This window comes from Gopherus flavomarginatus, chromosome 23, assembly GCF_025201925.1.
Source record: "Gopherus flavomarginatus isolate rGopFla2 chromosome 23, rGopFla2.mat.asm, whole genome shotgun sequence".
NCBI lineage: Eukaryota > Metazoa > Chordata > Testudines > Testudinidae > Gopherus > Gopherus flavomarginatus.
The window spans coordinates 11,907,705-11,928,569 of record NC_066639.1 but is presented as its reverse complement, the minus strand read 5'-3'; the positions used below and the strand labels follow the sequence as shown (position 1 = coordinate 11,928,569).

Here is a 20,865-nt window from a genome sequence, read left to right as displayed (position 1 = left end):
TGTTTTGCGTTCTATGTTCAGTCTTGTGGTGTTTGTCTTGTGGCCGGAATTGTTGTGTTTAATATTTTTATAGAATAGTCTAGTTTAAAATCAAACAAAAAGGTTAAATTAAAATGCAGATACTTGTCCTGTTGAACTTAAAATACAAAGTGTTTAAATATATCAAAAAAATGTAATATACTAAAGTCTAATGCATTTCCTTAAAAAAAAAAAAAACCTTCATTGGCCAAATTGTTAATAAAAAGTTAACCCACTCCCCATATTGTACATGGGATCTTTCTGGCTACTTCAGATTTCTAGCCAGAGGGCTGGGGATGGTGGAAAGCTATTGGACTAGAGGTTAAATTAAATAAACTCCTCAAAGTGGGTGTGCTTGTCCTGGCTTGTTGCTCCAAAGCTCTGTAATAAGGTTATTTTAGTGGAAGGGTATATGTGGCATTCATTAAATAATAAAACTGATGTACTGTATAATTACAATGTTTATGTGTTCACTGTTAGAAAAAAGGCGTATAAGTAAAGAGTGAAAGTTTCCTTTGTAGGTTAAAAGAAGCCAAGAAGGACGACAAAAAAAATAAGTTAACAGAAAAAAAGAAAAAAATAATTAGCTAGCAAGCTCAAGCTAAAGATAAGACACTGGCCCCATTCAAGGACACTGCTCACAGTTAAGACTTGGCTGACAACCAAGAAAAGGGGCGGCTTGAATGTGCCCAAGCAGCTATGAGATCTGCAAAACACTGCCAGGCACTAATGAAATGTGTTAGGTTTCTTTTCTCACAGGTAAGCAAGCGCTACCCAAAAATCCTAGCAGCCCTGCCACTCCTTGGAACCAGGAAACTGGATTGATGTAAAGGTCCACCAACAAAAGACTGCTTTGGCTCCATGCTAAAAAGGCCCTTATTAAGCCCTGCTGACTACCAACACCGCTGTGAAGTGCCAAAGGCTAACTGCTTGGACCCATAATTCTCACTGCAAAAAAACCCCTCCACCTTGGGAAAATTCTCCTATTGATGCTTAGCCTATTTCTCCTTCTAGCTCCACTGTGCCTTCTGGATAGCAGGAAAAAAGTACAAGGTAAAGTGCTAGTAACCTCTCCCTTGTCCACAGACAGACCTACTGGGCCTTTGAATTTTTCTAGAAAAATAAAAACCATTACAGGGTAATGTGCTGGTAACCTTTCCCCTGCAGGATGCTGAACCATGACTGTTTTGAAAAACAAAACAAAACACGCACTGCACTAAAATTGCCAAAGTCCAGGAGTTCCTGACTAAAAAGGACATTAAGAACTGACCCTGGTAAAAAACAAAAAATTATACACTAGTGGAAGAACATTTGTGGAACCCATGCTTGGGTATGTGGTATTAATTGAAGTTTGAGGTTTATTCTACAGGCTGCGCCCTGTGTCCTGGAAAGTAACCAATAATGTAACCCCCTCCTATGCTCTTAATGTTAATGCCTTTTAAAAGTACCTGCAAATAGTTAAATAACAGATGTAATATAGTACTACACCAAGAAAAGATGGTATTAAATATAACTAAGGCTGGAAAGGCATTGCAGTGGGATCTAGTATGTTTAGGAATTCAGAATTTCCTGAATGACCAGCTGATGGCCATTCAAAGTAATCTTAATTACTAGACTTGGCCCACTGCCCTTACAGAGGCATCAGAAATCCCATCTAATCTATGATCATGGAAACATACGTGGACACTTCCTGGGAGGAAGTGTGGCTTCACAGGGCGGGATGTGCGCCCTCATGGGAGATAAATGCTATACTTATGTCTCAAAAAACGCACAGGATATTAACAAGTACATCCTGTCAGCCAAACAGGCTTTTGAACAGTGGAAGGCCTAAAAAGGGGAACCCACTATTTCTGATTCCCTCTGGGACTGGTTACCCAACCTAGGGGGACTAAGGGGAGGCATTGTTCGCCTCCTGCTCACTGGTGTGGTGTTGTGTATCATTACTCTCCTTTTGTTTGCTTGCTGTAAAGCACTCCTACATAGAATTTGTACCTCCTGTTCCCCAGAAAATCCCGATATACCCCCTCATTAATGACCCCAGCTCCCTAGAGCTTAATCGCTTTGTTGTCCTCAAAGTATAAAAAAACTCAGCCAAAAGTTTGTTGAATGTTCTCAAAGGAGGAAGTTGTTGGTGTCACTAGGCATAACCCTAGGTAAGTCGGGTGGGGGGAAGGCCACGAGTGTCAATGAAGCCCCCCTGTTCTAGGCCTCAGTGAACCAAAGCTCCTCCATGCTGAACTCTACTTAATCTAGAAAGCTAGCAGCTGTGCAATTAAATGTGTGACAGTAAGTTATCAGTTGCAGCGCAGCTCAAACCAGTCTAAAGCAGTAGTGATAAGGCCTACAAGATAACTTGCAGAAGGGAATATTACTAACGAGCTTCTGCAGCCAAGATTGCGTAATGTAACTGCTACAGGGACAGGAGGGGGGTGGAGGAAAAAAAAACTTATAAAAAGGGAAAAGCCGCTTGTGTAGGTGTGCTGGATCTGAGGTGTGCCAAGTCTCCCAGCACCACTTTGAGATCTCAAATAAACTTTGCTTGCTTCTCCACCCTGGTGTGTTCATTGGCGCTACGCATTCCGGGCCACAAACCGCTGTTGCTTGCCCTCGGGCACTATCTGTGCCGGCAACAACCCTAACCTTAAGTTCCTCAGAGACAGCAAGGCAAGCAGCTGGTCAAATAGCCATTCTCCACCAGGGGGAAGGTGTGAAGAAGACATTTACATTTCATCACAGGGATCACTTGAAGCTCGTATCTATGACAGCCTGTCACCATGACTCGGCTGGGAACTGAAGTGGTTTCTAGTACAAAGGACTGAATTATAAAAAGAGGTGAGGAAAATACATGAGACTCTCTCTCTCCCCCCTTTCCCTCTGCTCATGACAACTCCTGAAGAACTGAATGTAGGCAGCAGGGGCAGCTTAGGGGGAGTCCTGGCTGAAAGGAAAACCAGCCTGTCTCAGCAGATGGTGAGAGAAACATTTGATTTAAACCTATTTTAGCTTGTTAAGTTAAACATTAGTTTGTGTTTTATCTTGCATTTCTTTTGTAAACAATTCTGACTTTTATGCCTCATTACTTGCAGTCACTTCAAATCTTTTTTTTTCAGTAGTTAATAATTTTGTTTCCTTTTTTAATCAAACCAGTGTGTTTGGATTAAAGTGTGTTGGAAACTCCATTTGGAACAAAAAGGCTGGTGCATGGCATTTTCCACTGATGAAACAACAGATTTCATATGAGCTCCCATTGTTCAGGAGTGTGCTGGACAGGGCAAGATGCACATTTCTGGGGGAAGTCTGGGAGCAGAGAATTTTCTGGGTTCTCCTGTGAGGTACTGTAATTTGGGAGTTGCTGACTAGCAGCACTTAAAACTGTGTAGCTGGGAGTGAGTTACATGCTGGAGACTGCGTGTGAACTGCCCAGGAGTGGCTGCTCTCACAGCAGAGCAGTGGAAAAGGCACCCTAGCTTGGGGAACTGAGGGGACACAGCTGTTCAACAGTCCAGATTGTACTGTGCTTAATGTCACAGACACTCAATTTCAAAGAGTCTCCTAAAATACTCTGAAAGTAAATCCATGACCCAGAAATCAAAGTCTCCAGACAGAGGGCAAGTCTCCCTGGCACTGCTTCTTGCTGACAGACGGGTCCAGAGACAGAGTCCTGGGGAAGGTGGAAACATAAGTGTGGGGTTCAGTGGAGAAAGGGAACAGGAAGGGCAGGGATATTACTGAATGCAGGATCTCAGCAGTACTAAATGACAGGATAACACATAGTGCAGCCCAGTGGAAAACATAATCCCAAATATACATATAAAATGATAGGGTCTAAATTAGTTATTTCCATTGATTTATATAAGGGCAATAAGATATTCTCTGTATTACTGTCTATCCCTTTTTAAATAATTTATAACATCCTGTTTGCTTTTTTGACTTCCGCTGCACACTGCTCGATGTCTTCAGAGAACTATCCACAATGACAAAAAGATCTTTTTCCTGATTAGCCTAATTTTGCCCCCATCATATTGTATGTATAGTTGGGGTTATTTTTTCCAATGTGCATTACTTTATATTTATACACATTTGCCATTTTGTTGCCCAGTCACTTAGTTTTGTGAGATCTTTTTGAAGTTCTTCACAGTTTGCTTTGGTCTTAACTATCTTGAGCAGTTTAGTATTGTGACATTATTGATAATAATCTGGGACCATACAGGACATGGTTGCAACCAAGGTCCTGTAGTGGCACCTAATCTTATGTAAAGGGGGTCATATAAGGTGTCCAAGACCCAGGTTATGGGTTGCTGGTTATAATTATGGTGTCTATATGTATGTATCATTTTGTAGTTGAAGTTATGAGTATTGGCTCTATACTGTCTGTATTTCAAACTTATGCTGTGCTTCTGGGAGACATCCCAGACAAGTTGGTGTTTGTTCTGCCTAGCATGCTTGATGGCCCATTAAGGACCATCAGCTATTCAACTGACCCATTGAGAGAAGGCAGATATGCCTTGTAATTCAGAAAAGTATGCAGGGACTTGCCCATGTGACCCCAGACTCCATTTAGCTGTAATTTTCCACAGTAAGAACAAAGAAGCGTTCTTACACCTGGAAAAGCCTATAAAAGGCTGATGCCTCATCTCCATCTTGTTTTCAATCCTGCTTCTTACCTCTGGAGGAACTTTGCTACAAACTGAAGCTCTGAACAAAGGACTGACTGACCCATCCCAGAAGGGGATGTACTCCAGAGACTTGATTTGAACCTGCAGTTTATTCCATCACTGCTACAAGCCTGAACTAAGAACTTTGCCATTACTGCATGTAATTGATTCCATTTAACCAATTCTAGCTCTCAGTTCTATCTTTTTCCTTTTATGAATAAACCTTTAGATTTTAGATTCTAAAGGATTGGCAATAGCGTGATTTGTGGGTAAGATCTGATGTGTATATTGACCTGGGTCTGGGGCTTGATTCTTTGGGATCGAGAGAACCTTTTTCTTTTACTGGGGTGTTGGTTTTCATAACCATTCATCCCCAGGACGAGTGGCACTGCTGGTGATACTGGAAGACTGAAGTGTCTAAGGGAATTGCTTGTGTGACTTGTGGTTAAACAGTGGGGTGAAACCAAAGTCCTCTTTGTCTGGCTGGTTTGGTTTGCCTTAGAGGTGGAAAAACCCCAGCCTTGGGCTGTGACTGCCCTGTTTTAAGCGATTTGTCCTGAATTGGCACTCTCAGTTGGGTCCCGCAAGAACCGCATCATCACAAGTATCATCTGCAAACTTTGCCATCTTACTGTTTACTCCTTTCTCCAGCTCATTTATGAATAAGTTGAATAGGATCGGTCCTAGGACTGACTCTTGGGGAACACCACTAGTTACTCCTCTCCATTCTGAAAATTTACCATTTATTCCTACCCTTTGTTCCTTGTCTTTTAACCAGTTCTCAATCCATGAAAAGATCTTCCCTCTTATCCCATGATAACATAATTTATGTAAGAGCCTTTGGTGAGGGACCTTATCAAAGGCTTTCTGGAAATCTAAGTACACTACGTCCACTGGATCCCCTTGTCCACATGGTTGCTGACCCCTTCAAAGAACTCTAATAGATTATTAAGACAAGATTTCCCTTTTACAGAAACCATGTTGATTTTTGCTCAACAATTTTTGTTCTTCTACGTTCCTGGCAATTTTATTCTTTACTATTGTTTCAACTAATATGCCTGGTACAGACGTTAGACTTACCGGTCTGTAACTGCCAGGATCGCCTCTAGAGCCCTTTTTAAATATTGGTGTTACATTAGCAATCTTCCAGTCATTGGGTACAGAAGCTGATTTAAAGGACAGGTAACAAACCATAGCTAATAGTTCCCCAATTTCACATTTGAGTTCCTTCAGAACTCTTGGGTAAATACCATCTGGTTCCAGTGACTTGTTACAGTTAAGTTTATCAATTAGTTCTAAAAACCTTCTCTACTGACACTTTAATCTGTGGCAGTTCCTCAGATTTGACACCCACAAAAGGTTTGGGACTCTCGCCAACATCCTCAGCCATGAAGACTGAAGCAAAGAATGCATTTAGTTTATTCGCAATTACTTTATACTCTTTAAGGGCTCCTTTTGTATCTCAATCATCCTGTGGCCCCACTGGTTGTTTAGCAGGCTTCTTGCTTTTGATGTACTTAAAAAACATTTTGTTATTACCTTTTGAGTTTTTGGCTAGCCCCTTCTTCAAACTCCTCTTTGGCTTTTCTTATAATATTTTTACACTTAATTTGGCAGTGCTTATGCTCCCTTCTATTTACCTCACTAGGATTTGACTTCCACTTTTTAAAAGATGCCTTATCTCTCACTGCTTCTTTTACATGGTTGCTAAGCCACAGTGACTCTTTTTCAGTTTTTTTGCTGTGTTTTTTAATTTGGGGGATACATTTAAGTTGGGCCTCTAATATTGTGTCTTTGAAAAGTGTCCATGCAGCTTGCAGGGATTTCACTCTAGTCATTGTACCTTTTAATTTCTGTTTAATTAACCCCCTCATTTTTTCATAGTTCCCCTTTCTGAAATTAAATGCCACAGTGTTGAGCTGTTCTTCCCACCACAGGAATGTTAAAATGCTGTTACGTTATGGTCACTATTTCCAAGTGATCTTGTTATAGTTAGCTCTTGGACTAGATCCTGCGCTCCACTCAGGACTAAATCGAGAGCTGCTTCTCCCCTTGTGGGTTCTTCTACCAGCTGCTCCATGAAGCAGTCATTTAAAATATCCTGAAATTTTGTCTCTGCGTTTTGTCCTGATCTGGGGATAACTGAAATCCCACACTATTATGGAGTTCTTTATTTTGATAGTCTCTCTAATCTCCCTTCGTATTTCATCCTCACTATCACTGTCTTTGACAGGTGGTCGATAATAGATCCCTATTGTTATATTTTTATTAAAGCATGGAATTACTATCCATAGAGATTCTATGGAACATGCTGTTTCATTTAAGGTTTTTAATTCATTTGAGTTTACATTTTCTTTAACATACAGTGCCACTTCCCTCCCCACCCCCCGAGTATGACCTGCTCTGTCCTTCCAATATATTTTGTAACCTGGAATGATTGTTTCCCACTGATTGTCCTCACTCCACCCACCAGGTTTCTCTGATGCCTATTATGTCAATATCCTTTTTTAACACGAGACTCTCTAATTCACCCATCTTATTATTTAGACCTCTAGCATTTGTGTACAAGCACTTTAAAAACTTGTCACTCTTTATTTGTCTGCCCTTTTCTGATGCGTCTGATTCTTTTGTGCATGATTCTCGTCTGATCTGGCCCCTACTTTATCCTCTTCCAGTCTCTCTTCCTGACTAAAACTAGAAAAATCTCTATCACTAGATTCTTCTCTAAGACAAGTCTCTGTCCCATCCACGAGTTCCTCTGCAGCCATTGACTTTCCCCCATCTCTTAGTTTAAAAACTGCTTTGCAACCTTTTTAATGTTAAGTGACAGCAGTCTGGTTCCACTCTGGTTTACGTGGAGCCCATCCTTCCTGTATAGGCTCCCCCATTCCCAAAGTTTCCCCAGTTACTAATAAATCTAAACTCCTCCTCTCCACACCATCATCTCATCCACGCATTGAGACTCTGAAGCTCTGCCTGCGTACCTGGCCCTGTGTGTGGAACTGGAAGCATTTCTGAGAATGCCACCATAGAGATCCTGGATTTCAGTCTCCTTCCTAGCAGACTAAATTTGGCCTCCAGGACGTCTCACCTACCGTTCCTTACATCATTGGTACCTACATGTACCATGACCACCAGGTCCTCCCCAGCACTACAAATAAATCTATTGAGAGGCCTCGAGAAATCAGCAACCTTTGCACCAGGCAGACAAGTCACCATACGGTTCTCCCGGTCATCACAAACCCAGCGATCCTTGTTTCTAATGATCAAATCTCCCATTACTAACAGCTGCATTTGCTTAATGACTGGAGTTCCCTCCCCTGACAAAGTAACCTCAGTGCAACAGGTTACCCCAACACCATCTGGAAGGAGGGTCCCAATTATGGGAAGATTTCCCTCTGCTCCTCTTGGTGTCACTAGGCATAACCCTAGGTAACTCGGAAGGGTGGAAAATCATGAGTGCCGATGAAGCCCGCCTGCTCAGGCCTCAATGAACCAATGTTCCTCCATGTTAAACACTTTGTGTAACCTAGTGTAACCTAATATGTTAAGAGCTGTAAAATGTAATGTCAGCAGTTAGTTTTCTGATTGTAACAGCCAGTTCCCTGCTGTAACACACTGGAGCTAAATTGAAGCAAGTTTCAAGGCTGCTTTTAGATACAGCATACATGTCTCTGCAGCAGAAAGCGGGAGAGGGAGGGAGAAGACAACGGAGTGTGTGAGAAGAGAATGCTGCAGCCGGACAGAAGAGGGAGGGGAAACGGGGGATTGTTAGTCAGCAAGAAAAGTTCTCATGGAATATAAAGGAACAGACTGCTTGTTTTAGCTGTGCTTGATTTGAGGCGTCAGCCTCCCTGCAACGCTTTGAAATCTCAAATAAACTTTGCTTGCTTCTCCACCCTGGTGTGTTTATTGGCGCTACGCACTCTGGGCAACGAACCACTGTTGCTGGCCTCGGGCACCCTCTGTGCCTGCAACACTCCCACAGACTGCTCTCCTTCCCTGGGCCTTTCATCCTCCTCAATAGCACAGTGGCTGTCTGACCGGAGGTGGGAGAAATCTACAAGTGTCCCGGAAAGCCTCATCAACATACCTCCCTGCCTCCCTTAGTGTCTCCAGTTCCACCATCCTGGCCTCCAAAGCCTCCATGCGGTCTCTGAGGGCCAGGAGTTCCTTGCACTGAATGCACACGTAAGCCACTTGCCCACAGGGCAGGTAAAAGACGGTTACTCACCTTTGTAACTGCTGTTCTTCAAGATGTGTTGCTCATATCCATTCCAGTTAGGTGTGCGCGCCGCGCGTGCACGTTCGTCGGAAACTTTTTACCCTAGCGACTCCAGTGGGCCGGCAGGTCGCCCCCTAGAGTGGCGCCGCCATGGCGCTCGATATATACCCCTGCCGGCCCACCCGCTCCTCAGTTCCTTCTTGCCGGCTACTCTGACAGTGGGGAAGGAGGGCGGGTGTGGAATGGATATGAGCAACACATCTCGAAGAACAACAGTTACAAAGGTGAGTAACCGTCTTTTCTTCTTCGAGTGATTGCTCATATCCATTCCAGTTAGGTGAATCCTAAGCCTTACCTAGGTGGCGGGGTCGGAGTGAGAAGTCACGGCATGGAGCACTGCAGAGTCGAAGGCCGCACCATCTCTGGACTGCTGGACCAGGGCGAAGTGGGAAGCGAAGGTGTGAACCAATGACCAGGTCGCTGCCCTACAGATCTCTTGGATGGGCACGCGGGCGAGGAAAGCCAGCGATTACGCCTGCGCCCTGGTAGAGTGCGCAGTCACACGGCCCATAGGGATGTGAGCCAAGTCATAGCAGGTCCTGATATAGGACGTTACCCACGAGGATATCCTCTGTGAGAAAATGGGAAGCCCCTTGATTTGGTCTGCTACTGCCACGAAAAGCTGAGGAGATTTGCGGAATGGTTTGGTCCTCTCCACATAAAACGCGAGTGCCTGACGGACAACAAGCGAGTGGAGTTCTTGCTCCCTGCGTGACGAATCAGGCTTCGGGAAAAAGACGGGGAGGAAGATCTCCTGGTTGACGTGAAAGGTTGAGACCACCTTGGGGAGAAAGGCAGGGTGCGGCCTCAGCTGCACCTTGTCTTTATGGAAGACTGTATACGGGGGATCTACCGTGAGGGCCCGGAGTTCAGCACCTGTCTAGCTGAGGTGATGGCCACTAGAAAGGCAGTCTTCCAGAGAGACAGAGCAGGGAGCAAGTCACTAACGGCTCAAAAGGAGGGCCCATGAGCCGAGCCAGAACCAGGTTGAGATCCCAGGTAGGGATAGGGGGTCAGACTGGGGGTAGAGACTTTCTAGTCCCTTCAGGAATCTAGTCACCGTCGAGTGAGAAAAAACCAGCGGCCATCCTCTCCCGGATGAAATGTGGAGATAGCCGCCAGGTGAACCCGAAGGGACAATATCGCCAGGCCCTGCTGCTTGAGGGACCAGATGTAGTCTAAAATATTGGCGATAGAAACCTCCATAGGGAGGAAACCCCTCTCCGTGCACCAACAGGAGAAACGCTTCCACTTGGCCGAGTACGTCACTCTGGTGGAAGGCTTCCTGCTTCCCAGGAGTACTTCACGTACCGAGGTAGAGCAGCGTAATTCGGACCAGGTCAGCCACGCAGGAGCCACGCCGTGAGGTGCAGTGACTGGAGGTCCGGGTGACAGAGCCTGCCATGGTCCTGGGTGATCAGGTCCAGGTGAAGGGGCAGGGGGACTGGGTTGGCTATGGCCAGGTCCAGCAACATGGGGTACCAATGTTGCCTGGGCCACGCTGGAGCTATCATAATCACGCGGGCCCTGTCCCTGCGCACCTTCAGAAGGACCTTGTGGACCATAGGGAACGCGTAGAACAGGTGGGCCGTCCACGGGATAAGGAAGGCGTCCGCTACCGACCCGGGTTCCCGGCCCTGAAAGGAGCAGAACGCCTGGCATTTCCTGGACGCGAAGAGGTCCACTCGGGGACAACCCCACCTCTGGAAGAGTGAGAGGGCGACATCCAGGCGAAGGGACCACTCGTGTTAGAGGAAGGATCTGCTCAGATGGTCTGCCAGCGTGTTCCGTACTCCAGGGAGGAAGGAAGCTGTGAGGTGAATGGAGGGGACTATACAAAAGTCCCAGAGCCGCATCGCCTCCTGACATAGGGGAGAGGATCTCGTGCCGCCCTGCTTGTTGACATAGTACATGGTCGTCGTGTTGTCGGTGAATACCGCGACACAGCGACCTCGAAGCTGATGGGAGAACGCTTGACAAGCAAGACGGACCGCTCTCAACTCCCGTATGTTGATGTGGAGGTCCACTTCCTGAGGGGACCACAGGCTCTGTGTCCTCAGGGTTCTGAGGTGGGCCCCCCAGCCCAGGTCTGAGGCATCCGTTGTTAGGGATAGCGAGGGTTGGGCGGATGAAACGGGAGCCCCGCACACACGACGGACTGGTCTAGCCACCACCGGAGGGAATCCAGTACTCCCTGGGGGATGGTGATAACTGTGTCCAGTGAATGTCTGGTCAGCCGGTACTGCGTGATGACCCAAGATTGGAGGGGCCTCATGAGGAGCCACGCATATCCTGTCACAAATGTGCAGGCCGCCATGTGGCCTAAGAGGGTTAGGCATGTCCTTATAGAGGTCAGGGGGGCCGCCTGCAAGCGTCAAATGATGTCTGACAGTGACTGGAACCTGGGCAACGACAGAAGGGTCCTGACCAAGGTGGAGTCCAGAATGGCACCGATTAACTCTATCCTCTGCGTGGGGAGCAGAGTGGACTTGTCCACGTTGATAATGAGGCCCAAGGTAGCAAAGAGTCTGCTGATCCTGTGGATGTGGTTGCGAACCTGCAGCTCTGATGTGCCTCGAATCAGCCAGTCGTCAAGGTAAGGGAACACGTGAATGCGACTGCGCCGAAGATATGCGACGACGACTGCCATGCATTTTGTGAATACCCTCAGGGCCATGGAGAGGCCAAACGGGAGGACTGCAAATTGGTAATGATGGCGGTCGACCACGAACCGAAGGAAACGTCTGTGTTGCGGCAATATGGCGATATGAAAATAAGCGTCCTGCATGTCGAGGGCAGTGTACCAGTCTCCAGGATCCAGAGATGGGATAATGGTCCCCAGGGATACCATGCAGAACTTCAACCTCACCATATGTTTGTTGAGTTCCCGCAGGTCGAGGATAGGTCTGAGGCCTCCCTTGGCCTTGAGGATCAGAAAGTAGCGGGAATAAAACCCCTTGCCCTTCTCGTTCTCCGGAACCGCCTCTATGGCTCCTTTGTCGAGGAGTGTCTGCACCTCCTGGCGGAGGAATTGCTCGTGAGAGGGACCCCTGAAGAGGGACGAGGGTGGGGGGCGGGAGGGAGGGTAAGAAGTAAACTGCAGACGGTTTCCCATCTGCACAGTGCGTAAGACCCAGCGGTCGGATGTTATTTGGGTCCACGCCTGGAGGAAAAACGAAAGGCGGTTGGAAAACGGGGTGGAAGGATCCGTGAGGGAAACTGGTACCGCGCCCTCGGGCGCACCTTCAAAACGAAGGTTTGGGCCCAGGTGGGCCTTTGGAGGAGCCCGGGTTCTGCCCCCCTTGGTTGCCCGACTGTCTGCGCCTGCCATTTCTGCCACGGCACCTATTGAGGTCCTGCCGCTGGCGGAACTGGGGATACGGCCGGCGCTGCTGCTGTTGTTGCGGCCGGAAGGGTCTGCGCTATGTCCCGGGCGTGTGCATCCCTAGGGAGCGCATGATGACCCGATTGTCCTTCAGACTTTTTAGCCTGGGGTCTGTCTTCTCCGAGAACAGGCCCTGACCTTCGAACGGGAGGTCCTAGATGGTATATTGGAGCTCCAGTAGAAGGCCAGAAACCTGAAGCCAGGAGATGCGGCGCATTGTAACCCCTGAGGCGAGGGTTCGAGCGGCCGAGTCTGCTGCATCCAAGGAGGCCTGCAACGAAGTCCTTGCGACCTTCTTGCCCTCGTCAAGAATTGCCGCAAATTCTTGACGTGCATCCTGTGGCAACAGCTCCTTAAACTTATCCGCTGCCACCCAGGAGTTATAGGCGTAGCGGCTAAGGAGGGCTTGTTGGTTGGAGACCCTGAGCTGGAGGGCACCCGCCGAATAGACCTTGCGGCCTAGGAGGTCCATACGCCTCGCCTCCTTGGACTTGGGTGCTGGAGCCTCTTGTCTGTGATGCTCCCTCTCGTTCACCGACTGCACTACGAGGGAGCACGGTGTCGGGTGAACATGGAGGTACTCATAACCCCTGGGAGGGAGCCATGTATTTACGCTCCACGCCGCGTGCAGCAGGAGGGATGGAGGCCGGCGACTGCCAGATGGTATTGGCGTTGGCCTGGATAGTCCTAATAAAGGGCAGGGCGACATTGGTGGGAGCATCTGCCGAGAGGATGCTCACCACGGGATCTTCGATCTCGGAGACCTCCTCAGCTTGCAGGTTTAAGTTCTGTGCTACGCGCCTGAGGAGGTCCTGGTGCGCCCTGAGGTCGAGTGGGGGAGGGCTGGTGGAAGATGTGCCTGCCACTGCCTCATCGGGAGAGGACGATGAGGAGACCCCTGGCAAAAGAGCGTCCATGGGGGGCTCTGTCTGAACCCGTGCCTCTGACTCCGGAGGGAGCTCAGGGTCCTGCTGGTTGGACCTGTCCTCCCCTTCCGGAGAGGGAGGGGGATGAGACAGCAATGCCTCTGGTGCCCTGCGCTCAGCTGTCGCAGGCTGAGGAGGAAGTTGTTGAGGGCCCTGGGCTTGGTGGTACGCCTAGGGTGTCCAGAACCCTGACTGCTGCAGTCCCTGGTCCTGCGGAGGAGGGTCCTGAAAGAGGGCCGCGTGGCTGTCTGTGCCTAGCGCATATACACTGTCTGTCTGTGAGGAGACAGACGGCTGTCTGGAAGGCCATGGAGGGGCCGAATGCGGCTCGTAGGGATCCCTTAGTCCTGATGCCGAAGATGTTCTCGGTGCCGGGGACCGGTACCGGGAATCATACCGGTGCCGGGATCGGGACCGGGATCTGCCTCTGACTCGGTGCCGGGATCGGGACTGGGACCTGCCACCGACACGGTGCCGGGAGGTCAACCGGGACCGGGACCTGCCACCAGCTCGGTGCCGAGAGGTCGACCGGGGAGCTGATTGCCGACGGGAACGGCTCCTAGAGTCCCGGTGCCGGTAGCGGTGACTTGATCCAGACCGGGACTGTTTGGAGGATGACCGGCGCCGCGAGTGCGACTGGTACCACCGAGGGGAGCGGTGCCGGTGCTGCGAGCAGCGCCGGGAGCGAGAGCGTCCATGGTTTTGGGACCTCGACAGCTATCAGTTCCGGCTGGGTGAGTCCGGAGACGGCGCTCGCATCATCGCCGGCTTGCCTCTGGATACAACCCGCACCGGGGGTACTGGGGGTTGAGGCTGGGTAGGCTCCGTAAGAGCAATCAGGTCCTGTGCCGAAGCGAAAGTCTCTGGCGTCAACGGGACCAATAGCTCAACCCCAGATCTTACGGGGGAGCTAGTAGGGACCGGACTCGATGGACCTTCAGGGCCCGGAGTCGACGGGATCCCTGCTGGTGGTGCCGTGGCCGAGGTAAGGCGCCGGGAGCTCCGCTCGAGTCTGCCTGGATGGAGTCGCAGACTTCGAGGGCCTTGTTTCGGGTCCCGGTGCCGGGGAAGGACGGTGCTGGAGTGTCTTTCCGGTGCCGGCATAGAGGCGACGCTCTGTGTCAAGGTTACCGGGTTAAGTGCCGCTTCCATTAGGAGAGTCCTTAATCTCTGGTCCCTCTCCTTTTTTGTCCTAGGCTTAAAAGCCTTACAAATGCGGCACTTGTCTGAAATGTGCGATTCCCCCAGGCACTTTAGGCAAGCGTCGGGGGGATCGCCGGTCGGCATCGGCTTTTTACAGGCCGTGCATTGCTTAAACCCCAGCGAACCAGGCATGGGCGCGGTGCCGGGTGCCGGGAAGGGCTACAGCCCAAACCCGCTAATAAGTATACAACTATATTAGAAACAACAATTAACTAACTATACTTCTATAACTATTTACAACTAACTACAACTATGATACCATAAAAGCGAAGGAGAGCTAGGGACATGGAGGACAGCAAACCCGCACTCCACAGTTCCAACGACCGACACGGAGGTAAGAAGGAACTGAGGAGCGGGTGGGCCGGCAGGGGTATATATCGAGCACCATGGTGGCGCCACTTAGGGGGCAACCTGCCGGCCCACTGGAGTTGCTAGGGTAAAAAGTTTCCGACGAACGTGCACGCACGGCGCACACACCTAACTGGAATGGATATGAGCAATCACTCGAAGAAGAACTGTTTTGTTTCCTCTCACTTTGCCTGTCCATTTGTCTTCGCTCTGGTAGAGCTCCCTGCATCTGCAAGCCCAGTTCTTCCTCTTCCCAAGAGCATAACAAGTCCATGGATGCTTCACTCAGCTAAGTGGAGATCCTCCCATGGATAGGTGACAATTATTTCCTTGTCTCTGTTGGGTATTCCACTGATGTAAGTTGGTCCCAGACAGTCCTTAATGACCCAGTCATATCACCCCATCACAGCTATGTGACAACACACCTCACGTCTCCTGCTCTTTACAATCATAGCAATACCAATCACAGCAGGAAACTGAGGTGTGTATTGGCATCATACAAGTATCACCAAAAGTCCCACCTCTATCTCACACACATTGCTCACAGCCCCTGGAGAGAAAGCAAAGCACAGGAACTGGAAGTTAGTCCAGCAAACACAGTGGAGGACAAGCTGCAATCCTCACACACTGGTCAAAAAGGAGACGCATGTGGGTCCCTGCCCATAAAGAGGGGCTGGCTAGAGGCCTGATACCTGAGGGGCCATTCCTTGAGCAGACCATGGAGGCAGATCAAAGGCTTAGCTACCCCTGAATTGTGACATTGTAAAAGGACATTTTGGGGAATTAGGAAATCCAGTGACTCAGGTGTAATGGGAGGGAGAATTAAACTCCCCCAGTGTGTGAAGAAAGCTGGGGAATTAAACACTAAAACTCAGGAGCAACAGCCTCTAATTCTTCCGGAAAAGGTGACTGTAAGAAACAAGAACTGGGCCACGCAACCTCAGGAGGGACAGGCTCAGAGATCCAAAGAGCCTGGAGGGAAGACAGCTTGCGGCTGCTGCAGATGGGGAGAGAAGGACAGAGGACTCTCTCCAAACTCTCACTCCCGTTGACCCTGACCGGTTTTTGTCATCAATGACTTACTCCCATGTCATTTGGGTAATTTTATGCTCACTAGAGGTAAACATTATCTGAGTATTGCTTATTAGCTTGGAACATGCGTGGAGGGGCAAGGAGGTGAACATAGATAAATGGGTTATTAAGTTTGCTACAGTTAAGGGCCTTGTATTAGGTGGAGGCTTTGTGGGGAAGTTATGCTGAAGTCTGGGATTTACCTGAACAGGCCTAAGGAGAGAATCCCAGGTCAGATATTTTGCAACTTCATTTTGCCACATTAAGGAGTAACTACAAACAGGTGCAATACGCCACAGGATTCTGAAAGAAGGAGGTTTGGGGCAGGCTTTAGCAATTAGGTTGCTATGCACTATCTCAGCAGTTGGACGCATTTATATACTGGAATTATTAATAACTAAGTGATGTAAATCATGAGTATTAAGGCTTGATGCTAAATGATGGACTTCCCAAAGACCACATATGGGTTGGGGCAGCTATTGACATTCCTGTAATCAGAGTAAAGGAGCAGATACGGTATACAGCCAACCTATTACCATAAGGAAGTGGATAAATTACCTCTCCTAGTGACTATTTTTTTCATTTTGTCGGGTCCCTGAGACAGTGTAAACTGAAGCAGGGACTCCCTTCTGATGGCCTCCCTTGCCCCTAGACCTTTGTTTCCAATGGTGTTCATAACTTGAAAGTATGCACAGTGCAAGACCCTCTTTACTGTACTGATCTTAGTCTAATTGTTACGTGTATTGATCCTTGCCTATAATTTCAATTATAACTGTCTGTATGAAATCAAGTTTCTGTTTGTTTCACCAAATTCCATCTTCTCAGTTAAGTTTGAGGAGCCATGTACAAAGGCAAGTTGTACCCCAACATGTAATCTTATAGGTGCAAAAATTGTACAGGCTACATTACCATCCTGTGATATCATCAACATTGGAGCCTGCGCAGTGATAGTGCTACGGGAGGGAGGAACGCAGCAAGGACTCAGAATCGGTGGCTAGGGTCGCTGTGCATAGAGATGGGGAGGTTATATGGGGAGGGAGGTAATGAGTGGGAGAGGGTGGCGAAGAGGAAAAATAGTATTGGAGGAGGAAACGTATAATGAAGTGAAACTGAACAGAAAGAAAACTGGAGTGCAGGCTCAAAAGCAACAAAGTTTGAGTAGGGATTTGGGGTTAAAGGTCTGGGATCCCCCACAGCTCTAGATCCCCAAACTTCTCCTCCCTCCCACTGACCCACCCAGCCCACTTCCTGGGTGCCCCTCCTCCACACACCCCTCCTCTTCGTCTCATTACTCTCAGCCGGCACCACCTCCCGCCACCTTGGGAGTTTCTTGTGTTCCCTCCTCGTCTCTTACTACCTCCTTCTTAGCTCTAACCCTGCACACACCCTCCCCATGTCCTGGCACCCCAGAATTAGCTACTCTCCCCTTCCTCTCCTCCTCTCACACGGCTCTGGTCTCCTTTCACCGTTGGGCTCTTGAATGGCAACATTATACTTACTTCTATTGAAAGAGGAGCTCATCTGACTGTCATACAAGCCATGCGTCCGTCACACACCTATTTACTCAGTTTAGAATTCTACAAGAGGCATATTTTCCTCTTAAAAAGACTGAATTTTTAATAATTTTAAAAACATTTTTATTTTTTATTTATTTATAATTTTATAAATTAATTTTAAAAAACCAGTTATTAATGTAGTTATTAATGTAGCCAATAAGGATACATTAAATGCAATTTCAGAACGACTGATGACAAATTTCTAAAAATTATTCTAGTGGGTGGGAGATAAGGCAAAAAAAGGAGGGCAAGGAAACTGGTCAAAACTTGGATGATGAATAAAGGTATAAAGTTATTACTACTCAGGTTCTTCAGAGACCCCACAGCTTCTAATAACCCAGGGGACAGGACTCCTTACCCAGCGAGATCACCGTCTCATAGTTCTCCTGCATGAAATGCCTGTAGAGGGCTCTCTGAGTGGGGTGCAGCAGAGCCCCTTCTTCTCTGGGGGAATACACAGCCACCTCCTCGAAGGTCACCGGCCCCTGAAAGAGCAAGAGTCCAACACTCAGCACCTGGTGCCCCACACTCATGGGGGACATGAGCCAATCAAATGGAAGCTCTGGGTGGCTCACAGTCAGAGTCCCACCCGCACCCCGCTCAGAGCAGTCAGGAAACGCCAGGGTGAGGGGACGAAGCGAGAGCCCCTTGTCTCTCCCAGCAGATCCATCACCCCCCTACTAGCCACAGACAGATACAGGAGATGGAGGCCCTAGCAGGGTGCAGGGAGAGTTTGCTGGCAGGGAGCCCAACACTGTTCTCATTGTGAAGAGCTGGACAGGGCCAGACTTAGTGGGGAGCAGACTACATGACGGTGCAGGGGGACCTTGCTGAGGGGGTTCCTTCAGCAGGAGTGTCCTGTCTCTCCTCTCCCCACTTCTCTTCAGCTGTCTGCCCTACAACTGTTCCTGCGGCCCTGCCCCCTCCTGCCAGTTGGCGCTGCCCCTGCCAAGCTGCTCCCAGGAGCCTCCTGTGAGCTGCGCAGGCGGGGTTGCTGATGTCGGGGTGGCCTCACCCTGCTGCCTCTGTGCCCAGTATCTGCTGAGCTGAGCTGAGGTGGGGGGATAAGATTCTGTGCTGCTGCCTCTGGGTCAGGAGTGGGAGCTGCTGGCCCCTGCTGCTGTGTGAACGAGCCTTCAGACTAGTGAGTGCCGCTGTGCTGGAAGTGACAGCAGGCTGTGTCTCACCCTCCCCCAACACACACATACACACCCCACAACAGACACTTCAATTACTGTTATTACTTCTTTTTACTTCCTGTCAAAATGCAAGAAGTACATATAGTCTCTGTAATTTTATTCTTTCACATTCGGTCAGGATGACAGTGCTGTTAGTTTAGCTTTTTAACTGGTCTGTGCATTTCATCATTTTATTTCTCTCCTGTGCTTAAATTCAGTTCTTTGAGTAACGAGTTCTAAAATGCCTCACCTGTCCTGGCTGCAGTAATTATCATTATTACTGTTATTACTGTATTGTGCTTTGTCATTCATTATTTAAAATGCTACTAGCAAACAACAGACTGTACATTTTGCTTGTACTTACCTTAGCAGGGCTTGATTGAAAAAAATTAGCTAAACTCAAAACTTCAGACACTGTGCAGATGAAGATCACTTATCTTCAGATTGTATTTTTAGTCTGTGATGAAGCAGGGAGTGGGGAGGATTGACCTGGGGAAGTTGTGGGGGAGTTTTACTGGGACTGTCTGCATTGGGGATAGGATACCAGGGTGTGACGTCACTTGAGGGACAATAGCTGAGCATGTAACCTGAGCCCAAGGGGGTGATGAGACCACGTGACACCTTCTGCAATGGAAATTGGACAAAGGCTGGAGGAGGAGCCGGGGGTGTGGCTGGAAAAGACGGCTGGAGGGGATTTTTCAGTTTGGAGTTGGCTGGGGAACTGAGTCTGGCTCCCTACCCCCTACCCCAAGATGGACCTGACCAAGGGGTCCTGTTGTCTGTACCTACAAGCTCTGGTTTGGACTGTGTTCCTGTCATCTAATAAACCTTCTGTTTTACTGGCTGGCTGAGAGTCAGAGTGAATGGCAGGAAGTGGGGGAGATGCAGGGAACTGTCTCCCCCAAACTTCATGGTACAGTTATATCTAGAAAGTAACTTAAAATTCCTATGAAAATAAATGCAGTTCCAAGTACGATAGTAATAGCAAAGATGGAGTCAAATGTTAGTGTCACATACATGATTGTGATCAGTAAACATAAATGCCAAAATAACTAGAAAATAAATTCCCGTTCTTAATAAAAGAGAAAAAACCTTAATCACATATGTAAATTAAGTAAATATGTTTTCAGTGGAGTGAAAAACAATTGACTAAAATAGAGGAGATGGCGGCAGTAACACAGAGTGTGTCTGTTCAGTAAAATCTGCTTCCTTTCTCTATATTTATTTATCTCTGCTAAAGAGAGGGTGCAAAGTATCAAACATGTGTTTCTGATACCTGCATTAAAGCTCCAGAACTGATACCTCAAGGCTTGGGATGGGAATATCTTGCTGTGTTATCTCCTGATTGTTCTAAATTTACTCTTAAATTTAATATGTGGCTGTAATTGGAGTCAGTATATATTTATCTTTCTTTACATAACAATGAGATACACTGCTCATCAGTGAATTTCTAAGTTATTTTCTGTAAAAAACGCTACAGTTTTCAGGTGCCTCAGTAGCCCCTGAGATCACAATTAAAGTTGCCCCTCTCCACAAAATCTGAAATGGCCCCTGGTGAGCCAGGAGCAGCCACAGAGCTGCAGGGTATCTGGGGCTCTAGCAAGATGCAGCCTCCGTGTGAGAGCACAAAGCCCGTCGTGAGCTGCAGGCAGAGCGCCGGGCACCACAAGCCACAGCAGCAGTGTAGGAGTAAGGGTCGGAATGACAGCCAGTGATTTTAGTTTACTGTTCATTTACTGTGTGGTGTTATAAATAACTAACACGTTATGTCATACAGAATCACTGTATGCTAAATAGGGAATCGATCTATCGGTATGTAGTAAGAATAATCATGTACTCGGTATCTAAGTAAATAGGGTTGAAACACAAGGCCTGTAGGCTGAGACCTGAAAGATTTTAGCTTTGCTATTTTAGGCCTTGGAGCTAAGAAACGCTGACAGAAGTAAATGGCCGAGAAATAACCTGATGCCCTAAGATGATGGGAGAAGAGGTACCAAGTGGTAACAGGGTGAACAATTAGCCAGAAGATTAATTTTAAATAAGAAAATTCTGTAAGGCACATTTGGAAACAGAGGTGCCTTTAACCACAGGATACAGGTGGTGCGTCAATGCTAATGAGGTATAATCAGAACCATATTATAAAAAGGGGGTGCCCAGAGCAGGAAAATTGAGCTCCCTACGGAACCATCCCTCCACTGATGATCATTCCACGAGAGACACATCAGACCCTAATACTATTG

At 48.0% G+C, this 20,865-nt stretch overlaps 1 protein-coding gene across 12 annotated transcripts in view; it reads right to left on the bottom strand.

Annotated features, from left to right (window-relative positions):
- LOC127039351 (zinc finger protein OZF-like) overlaps positions 1-20,865 on the bottom strand; it is a 1,232,974-nt gene that overhangs the window by 1,036,489 nt on the left and 175,620 nt on the right. For 10 of the 12 annotated variants that reach the window (XM_050932910.1, XM_050932911.1, XM_050932908.1 and 7 more), the window contains one exon: positions 17,806-17,932. The exons of the other annotated variants lie outside the window; for them this stretch is intronic. In XM_050932910.1, the coding sequence (XP_050788867.1) occupies positions 17,806-17,932 (127 nt within the window). The remainder of the gene's footprint in view (positions 1-17,805; positions 17,933-20,865) is intronic. 12 annotated transcript variants of the gene reach the window in all.